The sequence below is a fragment of the Talaromyces amestolkiae genome, assembly GCF_001896365.1.
Source record: "Talaromyces amestolkiae strain CIB chromosome Unknown scaffold19.1, whole genome shotgun sequence".
Lineage (NCBI taxonomy): Eukaryota > Fungi > Ascomycota > Eurotiomycetes > Eurotiales > Trichocomaceae > Talaromyces > Talaromyces amestolkiae.
In genome coordinates this window covers 94,723-107,490 of record NW_024468055.1, presented here as the reverse complement: position 1 = coordinate 107,490, position 12,768 = coordinate 94,723, and the positions used below count along the sequence as shown (strand labels likewise).

The window sequence follows — 12,768 nt, the reverse complement described above, 5'->3', positions numbered from 1 at the left end:
TTTCTTGTATATCTATGGACGCATATGAAAGCCATTACACAAGTATCGGACGTAGTCGTACTCTCAACCCGTCTTTGGGTCGGGAAGTGAGCCCTGTCTCAATCACCAACTCAGATGTTTTATCCTCCAACTCTAATTCAAATGTTCCAACGATTGCAGCAAGGAGACATGCGAACTCTCCACGAGCAAAACCTTGTCCGATACATGAACGTGGTCCTAGAATGTAGGTCAGTTTTATCCAGACCAAACATGAATTATTTGTGCAAGCTCTTACCATGTAAAAATGTCATGAACGAAAAGTTGGTCACCCCGCCACCACTATTTGCCTGACTTGGTTTCATCCATCGTTCAGGATCAAACACAAAAGCATCGTCGCCCCAAAGCTCCTTCGAAATGTTGACCGCACGCATTGAAATCGCGATCGCCGTTCCTTTTGGAATGTGTTGGCCGAGGATTGACGTATCCTTCGCAGCTACCCTTCTGGTTAGACCAGCCGGTGGATAGACACGGAAGACTTCATTGCAAACGGCGTGAAGGTATGGTAAACTGTCCACCAACTCAGCGGTGACGGAGATCCCGTTTGTGCCAATAGTTGCTCCAATTGGAAGGTTTGCGCGCACTTCTTCACGGAGTCTCTGTTGCACTTGTGGGTACAAACATAAAGCATATATTGCCCATGTCATTGATGTAGCGGTTGTTTCATGTCCGGCAGCGAGAAATGTCAAAAGATGATTTTCCAACATGTTGTCTGTAAAGTTACCAGAATCGAGAGCAACAGAAAGAATATCTCTCCGAGCAGATCTATCGATGCTTTCTTTGGCGTCTCTTGCCTTCTCTTCCCTTTTATCCTTGATCAAACGGCGAGAGACGTCCGTGAGGACTTCAGTGGCAGCGGCAATACTATCATTTTGTTTGATTTTCAAGAGGTTTATGATCTGTTGCTTGGCAAGGAACAAGAGGATACCCAAAACACCCCTTGGCGGTTTTTGCTCGAAAACTCCTCGATATGCCCTAACAATTTCATTGTCTGGGTTGTGCAGTGTGTCAAACTCTCTCCCAAGACCTGCAGCTCCCAATATGTCCAGCGTCGTGCGAGCAAGCCAGTCTGCGACATCAAAGACTTGGCTGTATTGTCCGGTGCGCTTAATGTTCTGCTCGAGCTCGACCGCTAATAATGCAGATTTCTCCCAGAAAATCGGATAAAGATCCTTGACGTGTCTGTGTAGGAATGCAGGCATCAAATTCTTCCGTTGTTTCTTCAATATCTTTTAGCTTCTTTACGGTTGTTAAATTCTCAGATTGTGAATGTGATACATACTTTATGTTCTTCGCCTTCCGCAATAATTAGACCAATTCCGAGTATTCTCCCCAATCCCTGTCGCAATTTGTATGGTTTGGAAAAGTCGTAATTTTTCTGTACAAGCACTTCTGACAATGCCTTCGGACTCGTTATAAACACAACCTCTTTGTTGAACATCATTCGATATCGGATAAGGCCGTCATTGGGCACCTCGTTGATCCATTCCTGGAGAGGCATGCCCGATCGTTCATTGGGAACCAATTTTGCATGGCCATTGAGAAGCGTGCCTCCCTAAATTACAATAATATGTTAGCCAACAATTTATGCTTCCAAGAGGGGATTATTCATTACAGGACCACACACACCTTGGGCTCAGGTAAATGTCGCAGTGGACTGAAATAAAAAGGCCGCAGATAAATTTTATAAACACCGAGAACAATAATTGATGAAAAAATAGTGACCCCAGTGATCTTCAATGCGACTTGCATTGGGAATATCCAAATGAGCACGATGCTCAGCAAAACCCAGCTGACCACCGCATGTTTTGCGGTGGACATGATGTGTGAGTTGATGACCGCAACGTTTTGAAAATCTTGACACTCTCCCAACGGGATGCTTCAAACTTTCAATTTTGCTTCAGATCATACCGTTGTAAAATCATTCTCTGGTCGCGCACAATCTTCACGTGCCCGGAATGTCTTGCTAAGAATAGTTCTCCCCTCATCCCACTTCTTGTAATTTGAGACCGTATTGTAAGCTTGTAACAATACATGGATACGATTTCAATACGCCGTCCGCATTACAAGACCAAATTACCGTAATACAATACACAGCCAACAAACAGATCTCGAATCGTAAAACCTAAATTTAACGCCCATCCTCAATCGAGACGCTTAAGCCGTTCCTTGTTATTATTCCCCCTTGTGGAGTGTTACATCGCGTCAAAAACGGATTTCGCCTTTCTGCAGTGACGTGGCAAACCTGCAGAAGATGAAGAAAACCCTTGTAAAACCTTATCGTACATACAAGACAGGGTTTCTATGATACGTGCTGGAAAGTGTCCTGACTCGATAAAAGTGGCTGAATGCCAAGCTTAGGGAGTGATTCGAGGTCGGCGAATTATTGCGAAGATATTGGAGTAATGAGGTTCGATGACGTGCCAAGCTGAGCGGCTATCTTCGTACAAACTCGAAATCTCCTTCCTAATTAGAGCTTGCGGATCTACTTCAACTCTAATTGATTACTGAGTTTTGGTGCCTAGAATCAATTATATACATAGTCAAAACATATTATGTTTGTGACTTAGATAGTTTCAGTCATAGTGGAGTGAAAATAACCTCATGTTTGCAGATATTAGAGTGCTTACGAAGTAGCTGGCGTGATTGGGCCAAGGAATAAGTTGAAATTCTTATCTACGTGTAAAAGCTAGTACTGAACTATCAAATAGAAATAACTACATATTTCCACCTTGTCATAGAAGTAGGTCAAAGTATGTAAAAATGCGTAGAGGTGAGGTATGGCTGATACATTTACCAGGCGCACAGAAAGGGACGACGGAAAAGACAAATTCGAATCCTGAATGCGCCGACGTAACGACGAATGGGTACTAATACCGTATAATCATTCACCAAATTTGTTCGCGACCATGTTCAGCATGTCACTTAAATTTTCAGGCCTTTGAAGCTCTGGTGGTGATGTGAACCTTGAGTGGAATCTTCTCCCACGATGTGTAAATATATTGATCCTTGGGCCAATTCGCGCACTCGGGAGTTAATGTGAAGTCAAAATGCCACAGCATCTTAGCAAGAATGAGTCTCATTTCGATGTTGGCCAAGCTGTAGAAACAGAAAGCGTCAGCATGCTGTTACCAGTGGCTTGAGAAGTAGAAGACATAGGAAATGTATACGCACTTTCGACCAATGCAGTTTCGTGGACCGAAAGAAAATGGCTGCAAAGCCTCACGGCGATCGTTTTTGTATGGTCCTTCATCATCCAACCACCGCTCAGGTAGGTAGATTTCTGGATCCTTGAAGTTATATGGAGAGCGGAAGACAGCATACTGTGCCATGCCCATGGATGTCTACACATAAGTGTCAGTAAATGTACTTTTTTTCAATCAAATTTACTGTTGTTGAGAAATGCAAGTACAGGTTACTTACGTTACCAGGAAGCCACTCGCCGAGAATGTTAGCACCCTCTGGTGGGGTGATACGAGGATGACTGCCTGCAGCGGGAGGATACAAGCGGAACGACTCGTCAATGACAGCATTGATATATTTGAGTTGGCTGATACGAGCAATGTTGATCTCATCGCTTGAGTCGAACGATGTACGAACCTCATCGATAAGTTTTTGCATCACACGTGGGTGGGTGCATAAGTAGTAGATTGTACCCGACAAAATCGTGGCAGTGGTTTCGCTACCAGCGATAACCATAAGGTTGGCGTTTGCGACCAAATCCGGCATTGTGAGGTCACCCTTTTCCTCAGCTTGAAGCAAGTGGCTCATGAAGTCGATGTAGTCTGGGTGACTAGTCTTGCGTCGCTTGACCTTCTCTTCGACGAGACCAATGTGCCATTTACGACGTTCGACGATCCTCTTAGGCATGATAGCTAAGATGATCGATCGAACGTCAATGAAACGTTGCAATGTGCGAATGTAATGAACATAAACGATCGCATTGAAGATCATGGACATCCAAGGGTGGTAGTCATCGTTCTTGAGACAGTCAAAAGGTTCGTAAAACGCGAGATGGCCGATAATATCGAAAGTCACATACTAGAAATCCATGATCAGTGTTGATATCTAAGAAGAATCGGAGAACCTCTGCTAAGATAAGGATGCTTACATTGAACCATCGAACAATATCCACGGGCTCATCCTTGTCTGCTACCTCATGCAAGCGACTGACTAGAAGATCAATGTAGTGCAACAACACTGGCTCCTGTCCCTTAAGAACCTTATCGGAGAATGCATTGGACAGCAACTTTCTCAAACTCCCATGCGTCCTACGATCCGCATTGATGATTGTGGGATGCGTTTTATCCGCGTCCGTATTTTCACCAGGGTCTTTGCGGTTCTCAGGCAAACCGTTGCGGAATCCATAAATCTCTTTCCAGGCGTCAGCGCCGGTGAAAGAGAGCTCAGTGGGAGCTATCCGTACGATCTCGCCATATTTAAGATGCAGCTCGTGAACAATAAATGGGAAACGTCCGCTCAGCTGCTGTTTCATCCACCATAAACGAGTGGCGGCTGCGAGTTTGGGACCGGGGTACTTTGATAATGGGTGGAAGTAGACTCTGTATATCACAACACCAACCACGTACGCGAGGAGCTGTACTCACATTAATGACGAACAATAACCCAGTCGAGCGTGGCATTGAGATTTCACTTACACCTCCAGACAGTAAGGCTGCTGCCTGCCCTATAGACAGAGTAGATAGACTTATTCTCGGAGCCATGTTCATATGACAACAAAATGATGATAAAGGATAGGATGGCGAGTTAACGACGAAGAGTTGGACTTTGCCAAAAGACTCAATCTTTGTATACTCTAGGCCGATACAACCTTTATTGAAAGTTACTCCTGGGATATCCTAGTTTGACCATTCCTCTAGAATTTCCGATAGCGGGTCAAGTTCGAGGTAAAGAGGGGTCTTTTTGGTCTCAAACAACAAATACGGTATTCAACTAATCCATCTGTATGTATCTAAGACATGGAATAATTACAAATCTGAGACGAAAATATGATACTGAAGAATTCACATGTGACCAAGTTTTGAAGCTTCTTGAGCGGGGTAATTGAAGCTCATGGTTGCGAAACTGTTATGATAAACATGTTCCAGCTGAAACAACTACTCTGATAAGACAACCTAACAGCTCGCAGATATATCTCATCGATTTCCAGATTTGCTATGAGACGCATGAGTGGATATTACATACATGTAATAATTGACTAGTGTAATATATGGCGTATATACCAATATGGCCCCCATGTATCTCCGGTTTACGTATTTGTGGATAAGAAAGACGGCGGGGGATTGGCCTTGGGGCCATGTGGATTGACCTCCCCTCTCGCTCTCGCTGCAACATGATGATGACTTCAGGTGGCAGACTCATTTCACTCGGTGTGTATATATAATAATAGCAAGTAAATAATAGTTTGGTGGGAATCCACGCCGGATATACTATGCTTTAGTGTGCGGGTTTCGAGTCATGGGCTAATACAACTAGTGTAATTGATCTCTTTTGTATTTCGATAACAGATATGGCGACTATCGGAGTGGATTACTCCAGGGCCTGTATGGAAGATGTAGGAGACTTACGTAGGGAGAGACAAAAATGGATCAGGTAGGATTCTCTGGGGCGTCTTTGATTAATTGTAACTATTTTCTCTGACGAAAGCTATGTAACTCGGGTTTGGACGACGGTGATTCCGACCCAACATAGACATTCGTTTGTCAAAGAGAAATATCGTGACATTTCTTTTTATTTTCGGCTACCAATTATAAGCCCAATGGATTTACAAGAATCAGCAGTGTCTTTGGTGCGGCATTTGGGGGAGAAAGTTGAAGATCCCCGTGGTTTTGGGTTCATGAGCCCTGCCATCTATGATACCGCATGGGTTTCTATGATTAGCAAGACGATCGATGATCAAAAACTATGGCTCTTTCCGGAATGTTTCGAGTACATTCTTTCTCACCAGCTCGAAGACGGTGGTTGGGCGATGTATGCGTCTGAAATTGACGCCATCCTAAACACCTCAGCCTCATTATTATCATTGAAGAGACATCTCTCAAATCCCTATCAAATTACATCTTTGACCGAAGAGGACCTATCAACTCGCATTGGCAAAGCCCAAGATGCCTTACAAAGACTTTTAAATGAGTGGAATGTTGACACTACACTTCACGTGGGGTTCGAGATCCTGGTTCCGGCATTAATCAGGTACCTAGAAGAAGAAGGCATCGCTTTTGAATTTCCCGGAAGACAGCGTCTGCTTGATATCGAGAAACAAAAGTTATCAAAGTTCAAAGCGCAATATCTCTACCTTCCAATCAAAGTGACAGCTTTGCACTCTCTCGAAGCGTTCGTAGGAGCTATTGAGTTTGATAAAGTTGGTCACCACAAAGTCAACGGTTCTTTCATGGCATCTCCGTCATCCACAGCCGCATACATGATGCATGCAACGCAATGGGATATCGAGTGTGAGGATTACCTCCGCCACGTTATTTATCATGCATCTGGAAAAGGATCCGGAGGCGTCCCTAGCGCCTTTCCTTCCACGATCTTCGAAAGTGTTTGGCCTCTATCAACTCTGCTCAAGGTGGGATATGATCTTAGTTCTGCACCTTTTATCGAAAAGATTAGATCATACCTACATGATGCATATGTTGCCGAAAAAGGAATTCTCGGCTTTACTCCTTTTGTCGGCGCCGATGCAGATGATACCGCTACCACAATCTTGGTGCTAAATCTTTTGAATCAACCAGTCACGGTCGACGGGATGTTGAAGGAATTTGAAGAAGAACACCACTTCAAGACCTACTCTCAGGAGCGCAACCCCAGTTTCTCGGCTAATTGCAATGTCCTTCTTGCCTTGCTATATAGTCAAGAGCCATCGCTTTATAACGCCCAAATCGAAAAGGCTGTAAGATTTCTATACAAGCAATTCACAGATTCGGAATTGGATGTTCAAGATAAATGGGTATGTTCAATAATGGAGTACTGTGTTTCGATACTTGTTGCTCTATATAGCTAACTCTTGGATACAGAATCTATCACCATACTATTCTTGGATGTTGATGACACAAGCTGTCACGCGTTTGGCCACACTTCAAAAGACATTCAAAATATCAACATTGAGTGATGGTTCCATGAGCAGAGACTTAATTAGTCTACTACTCAGAATAGCTTCCACTGTTGTTAAAGACCAAAAACCAGGAGGCTCTTGGGGAACACGGGCTTCGAAAGAAGAGACTGCCTACGCAGTGTTGATTCTCACTTATGCCTTCTACCTGGATGAAGTGACAGAGTCATTGCGAAATGATATCAAGACCGCCATTGAGAAGGGCTGCTCATTCCTCGCGGAACAAAGTACGCGGTCTGATTCAGAATGGCTTTGGGTCGAGAAAGTCACATACAAATCAGAAGTTCTTTCACAGGCATACATTTTGGCTGCTCTGAAACGGGCAGCTGACCTTCTGGCGGAGAAAGCAGAAGCCCTCCGGGCCACCAATGATATTTCCACAAATCCAATCGAGCAAGCTAATGGAATAACTGGCAAGGCGGAAGTCAACAATACCAATGGTACCAATGGTACCAATGGTAACCACGAGACAAATGGTATCAATGGCACGCATGTAAATGAACAAAAGAATGGTGTGAACGGCACAAACGGTCATTCATACTCACCTCAAGATACAAATGACAAGGTAAAAGAACCAACTGCAGTTACTGCAACAAATGTCCACCAGGCCAATGGTACAAATCACGAAGGTTCCCTATCGAATGGGATTTCTAAGGGGGATTCTATGTCCATTCACAGAGATCACTCAGACAGTTACTATCAGCGCAGTGATTGGACAGCGGATGAAGAACAAATTCTTCTCGGTCCATTTGACTACCTGGAAAGCCTGCCAGGCAAGAACATGCGTTCACGACTCATTCAATCATTCAACACTTGGCTCAAAGTTCCAACAGAGAGCTTGAATGTTATAATCAAGGTGATTTCGATGTTGCACACAGCCTCGCTCTTGATCGATGATATACAGGATCAATCCATACTCCGCCGCGGGCAGCCTGTAGCACACAGCATCTTTGGCACAGCGCAAGCAATGAACTCGGGAAACTATGTATATTTCCTAGCTCTTAGGGAGGTTCAGAAGTTACAAAACCCGAAAGCTATTAGCATCTATGTTGATTCTTTGATTGATCTTCACCGTGGTCAAGGCATGGAGCTTTTCTGGCGTGATTCGCTCATGTGCCCCACCGAAGAGCAGTATCTGGACATGGTCGCAAACAAAACCGGAGGTCTATTTTGCCTTGCTATCCAATTGATGCAAGCCGAGGCCACTGTGCAAGTCGACTTTATACCACTTGTCCGATTGCTTGGGATTATCTTTCAGATTTGTGACGATTACTTAAATCTGAAGTCTACAGCCTATACCGACAACAAAGGGCTGTGTGAGGATTTGACAGAGGGCAAATTTTCGTTTCCTATTATCCACAGCATCCGAGCCAACCCAGGCAACCGACAGCTGATTAACATATTGAAGCAAAAGCCACGTGAAGATGACATTAAACGATATGCTCTTTCATATTTGGAAAGCACAAACTCATTTGACTATACTCGTGGCGTTGTCAAGAAGTTGAAGACGGAGGCAATCGAAACTATTCAGGGCTTGGAGAAGCAAGGATTAGAAGAGAACATTGGCATTCGAAAGATACTCGCTCGAATGTCCCTTGAGCTTTGATGAAACTACGCTATAGAGTCAATCGCGATCATTTACCTAAGGCTAGATTTGTTTTTATGGACACCGGACGTACTTTTATTGGGGTTTAGGTTTATATATACCACATATACGTATATAAAATGCAACTTTCTATTGAAAACTGTCTATCAACTTGATCCAGATGTACCCGTTCATTGCTCCTTGGTCAATTCGTAAAGACCAATGTATGAATTAATTTATCAACGTCTGCTTGCGTTAATCCACATTGCTGGACAAAATAATTTCGAGCACTCCCAAACTTCGCCGCTACCACATCTTCAAGAAAAGCCTTCATAGTCTCCGGGTGGCTGGCAATAATGGATTCTGCCTCTTCACGTGTAGCTGCATCCTTTCTTTGCAACAAGCGTTGGACTAGGTGTTCTCGCCAGGCCCCGAAGCCCTCAGTAGTCATAGCATAGTCTTCAACTATAGTCTCGTTTGGTACCCCGCAAAGACTCAATAGCAATGCTGCAAATACACCGGTTCGGTCTTTTCCCAGTGTGCAGTGAAATAGGATTGGCCGGTCCGGATGTTGTATTATGTGGTCCGTTATCTTACGAAAACTACCGTTTCCTGCAGCACTGCGTGCGATGGCCTCATACGCGTGGACGAATCCTGTAGGCTTGGCGTTTGTGGAGGAAATGGAATCCACGGCAGTATCGGAGGACACTCCGTACTTCTTGACTAATGACGCCGGGGAATAATCACCCTCCGAGAAGACCGGCACGGAATAGCGAGTCGTACCAGGTATCTCGAGTAGCGAATCAGGATAGCGAGTGGTGACAAGCTGAATTTCGGTCTGTGAGCGAAAGTCAAAAATCGCCCGGATGCGAAGTTCGTGTACTAGTGTCTCGATACCGGCTGGGGTAACCTGGGACGGCTGAGCCGATCGAAAGAGAAATCCAGGCCGGATGCACGAGTGGCTACCCCGAGGTGTCGAATCCGACGCGTTGTCCGGTGAGCCGTTTGAGGCAGGAGGGAGAGCACTGCAAGGGTAACCGCCCAGTTCACGGAAATTGACTACTCCGCCCACGGAAAGAAACCGCGAAGAAGGTACTGTCCCGGGAGCAGCCGTGGGAAAGGTGTCATCAGACATGCTGTTCACTTTGACTGGAGCTGGTTTTGGAATGTAATAACGTAGACTCTAACCTATCGTACGCGGGGAACCCAAACTACTATATTCTTACCCTCGGGAACCAAAAACTGAACTAAGAAGTGGGATGAATGCTGGGAACTAAGCGTCGACAAACACAAAGTTACATTCAAGGGTTACATGAGAAAAAGCCATGATGGGCGTAATCCAGCTACTCAACGTTCGGTAGCAAGAATTAATGCCGCAAATTTGGACGACGGAAGACTCCACGGCGGCGCTGTCTCATCTGGTCTCGATGTGAACTTGACGTTCTTCACTTATACGAATGAATGATTATACGAGCTAGCTACGTAATTTAGACTTTGGGAGGATATAATACACGTTGTGAGGGGTTGACTAGTGAGGGGTACGATGCATATAGCCTTATTTGTTGCAGATTCTGCAGAAAGCTTGACTAAACGAGCAGTGAGCTGAAAAAGCAATCAAGGAACATCAGTGCATGTCATCCAATGGGAAGATCGGGATATAAAATTAGACCACAACGGAAAGTTTCCTGGTGGATTAAGGTTGAAGTTACAGACATTGAAACTTTACAATAAATATAGATTATGTTTCCCCCACATCTGGGGAATACTGAACGGATAAATATGCTTATTCATGCCGTGCATTAGCGGTAATTCAGTATTGTATTTTGAGTTTACGCAATTGATTACACTATGGGTCTGTATTGTAAATCTCCACATTGTATTCCAGCGTTAATTTAGCGATACAGTACTGAAACGTAGCGTGGACGGTTCCCATCCGTTACCGGAAAGAACAACATGAATGCATGGTAGGTTCGAAGCATGCTTCAGCCAAAATTGAAATCTCGAGCTGATTCCCATGATTGAACCGTGAGAAGAGAGCGTCTCAATCAACATGTTCATTGCTAAAGTCCAGTATGACACTGCTGAGGAGATTCAGGACCTTCACAGCAGCCTTGTCACGACATTTCAGTCTGGAAAGACAAAGGATCTAGCTTGGCGAAAATGGCAGCTCAAACAACTATGGTGGATGCTCGAAGACAACGAGCAAGAATTTATGGCTGCCATGAAAGAAGATCTAAACCGGTCAAATATTGAGTCAATGATCACCGACTTTGCTGGAGCCCGAAAGGACATTTTGTACCACCTTGAGCATGTCGATAAGTGGGCAGCGGACGAGCGCTTGGGAGACACTTTTTTAGCAAAACAGCTACGTTTAGCACGAATACGGAAAGAGCCCCTGGGTGTTGTCCTTATCATCGGTGCTTGGAATTTCCCGTTATTACTCGTTCTTCAGCCGCTCATCGCAGCAATAACGGCTGGKTGCTGCGCAATTATCAAGCCTTCGGAGCTTATTCCAAGCAGCCAAGCTCTACTCAAGCGACTTATTCCAAAATATCTCGATCAAAGCGCCATTGGTGTTGTCTGTGGTGGTGTAGCGGAAACAACTTCGTTGCTCGAGCTCCAGTTCAATCATATCTTCTTCACAGGATCCGCAACTGTTGGTCGCATTGTGAGTGCTGCGGCTGCGAAGCATCTGACTCCAGTGACATTAGAGCTGGGTGGACAATGCCCGGCTATCATTTGCAAATCAGCAGACATTGATCGGGCTGCAAAGTGTGTAGCATTTTCCAAATTTCTCAATGCTGGTCAAATATGTCTATCAGTTAATCATGTGTTTGTTGATCCGTCCGTGTATGACAAGTTCACAGAGCGTCTCCAATATTGGATTCAAACTTTCTTGAACGGCCAATCGACTATTGACACTGCAATCGTGAACCAGAGTCATTTTCACCGTTTGTCATCTCTCATTCGCAATACTGGAGGCAGCATTTTGTGTGGTGGTAGCGGAGACCTTGAAACACGCAGAATGGAGCCAACTGTGGTATTTGGTCTCGATATGAATGGTAATAGCTCCTACTCATTATTACAATGGCTATTTCATGAATTAAATCCAATTCTTCTCGTACATATTGTTGAACTAACGATCTAATAGATGTCCTGCTGAAAGATGAGATCTTTGGACCAATCTGCCCAGTCATAAAAGCCGATTTCCGTAGTGCCTATACCGCAACTAAACAGTAAGTCCCCCGAATATGTTTGAACATAATCACCAATAACGACATAATAGAAAGGGCCACCCCTTGGCTATGTATATTTTCAGCAAAGATAGACGAGAAATCCACGAGAGTAAGTTGCTTTATCGGACCAAACGGATCAATCCATATTTGACTACTAACTCGGGGAAAATAGTTCTCGATAACACGAACAGTGGCGGTGTTACTGTCAATGACGTGATTCTACACGCTGGGTTCTCTGGTGCACCTTTCGGGGGTGTTGGATCCAGTGGCTTTGGATACTATCACGGTCGCTACGGATTTAACAGTTTCACCCATTTACGGACGGTTATGAACTCTCCAAGTTGGCTGGAACGGGCTTTGACATTCCGCTATCCTCCATTCACTGCAACGAAAACTCCAAAGAGCCTAAAGCTCAAAGCAAACTTTAAACGTGGAGAGAGTATTCAAGACCAACGGCGGACATTATCAAGTATCACAAGAAAAGGTCTCCACGTTGCAATAGCTGTTGCTGTTTCTGGCACGCTATACTATTACCTCTACAATTAGATAGTGACATGTGAAATATTCGATAATCAATGAATGTAATCTATTTCTCGGTTTGCAAATATACAGTTGAATTAGCACTTTGCAAAGAACGAGGCTGAATTGATCAAAGGGGGGTCGAAACATATGAACAATTGAAGCTCTCGGGATACATTCACAGCAGATAGTATAAATCCGGGATGACTACGTAGCTCAATATTCAGATGCTAGTAGGGTGGTTGTGTTGACTTATGGGA

The 12,768-nt window shown here is 44.4% G+C and overlaps 5 protein-coding genes across 5 annotated transcripts; 2 read left to right on the top strand and 3 right to left on the bottom strand.

The window, feature by feature from the left end:
• Nucleotides 1–34: 34 nt before the first annotated feature.
• Nucleotides 35–1,857, bottom strand: BHQ10_008367 (uncharacterized protein; the record flags this gene model as incomplete). Its single annotated transcript, XM_040881164.1, has 4 exons — nt 35–216; nt 275–1,265; nt 1,319–1,591; nt 1,666–1,857. The coding sequence occupies 4 exons, from the start codon at nt 1,855–1,857 to the stop codon at nt 35–37; spliced, it is 1,638 nt and encodes a 545-aa protein (XP_040736869.1).
• A 1,112-nt stretch (nt 1,858–2,969) lies between these two features.
• Nucleotides 2,970–4,766, bottom strand: BHQ10_008366 (uncharacterized protein; the record flags this gene model as incomplete). The annotated part of the gene is made up of 5 exons (XM_040881163.1): nt 2,970–3,135; nt 3,211–3,380; nt 3,460–4,077; nt 4,148–4,633; nt 4,695–4,766. 5 exons carry the CDS (start codon nt 4,764–4,766, stop codon nt 2,970–2,972), a joined length of 1,512 nt encoding a protein of 503 aa, XP_040736868.1.
• A 1,049-nt stretch (nt 4,767–5,815) lies between these two features.
• BHQ10_008365 (uncharacterized protein) lies at nt 5,816–8,774 on the top strand (the record flags this gene model as incomplete). Its single annotated transcript, XM_040881162.1, has 2 exons — nt 5,816–7,006; nt 7,074–8,774. The coding sequence occupies 2 exons, from the start codon at nt 5,816–5,818 to the stop codon at nt 8,772–8,774; spliced, it is 2,892 nt and encodes a 963-aa protein (XP_040736867.1).
• Nucleotides 8,775–8,958: 184 nt separating this feature from the next.
• On the bottom strand, nt 8,959–9,888 carry BHQ10_008364 (uncharacterized protein; the record flags this gene model as incomplete). The annotated part of the gene is made up of 1 exon (XM_040881161.1): nt 8,959–9,888. The coding sequence occupies one exon, from the start codon at nt 9,886–9,888 to the stop codon at nt 8,959–8,961; it is 930 nt and encodes a 309-aa protein (XP_040736866.1).
• A 915-nt stretch (nt 9,889–10,803) lies between these two features.
• On the top strand, nt 10,804–12,535 carry BHQ10_008363 (uncharacterized protein; the record flags this gene model as incomplete). Its single annotated transcript, XM_040881160.1, has 4 exons — nt 10,804–11,815; nt 11,905–11,989; nt 12,040–12,098; nt 12,162–12,535. The coding sequence occupies 4 exons, from the start codon at nt 10,804–10,806 to the stop codon at nt 12,533–12,535; spliced, it is 1,530 nt and encodes a 509-aa protein (XP_040736865.1).
• Between the last annotated feature and the right edge of the window lie 233 nt (nt 12,536–12,768).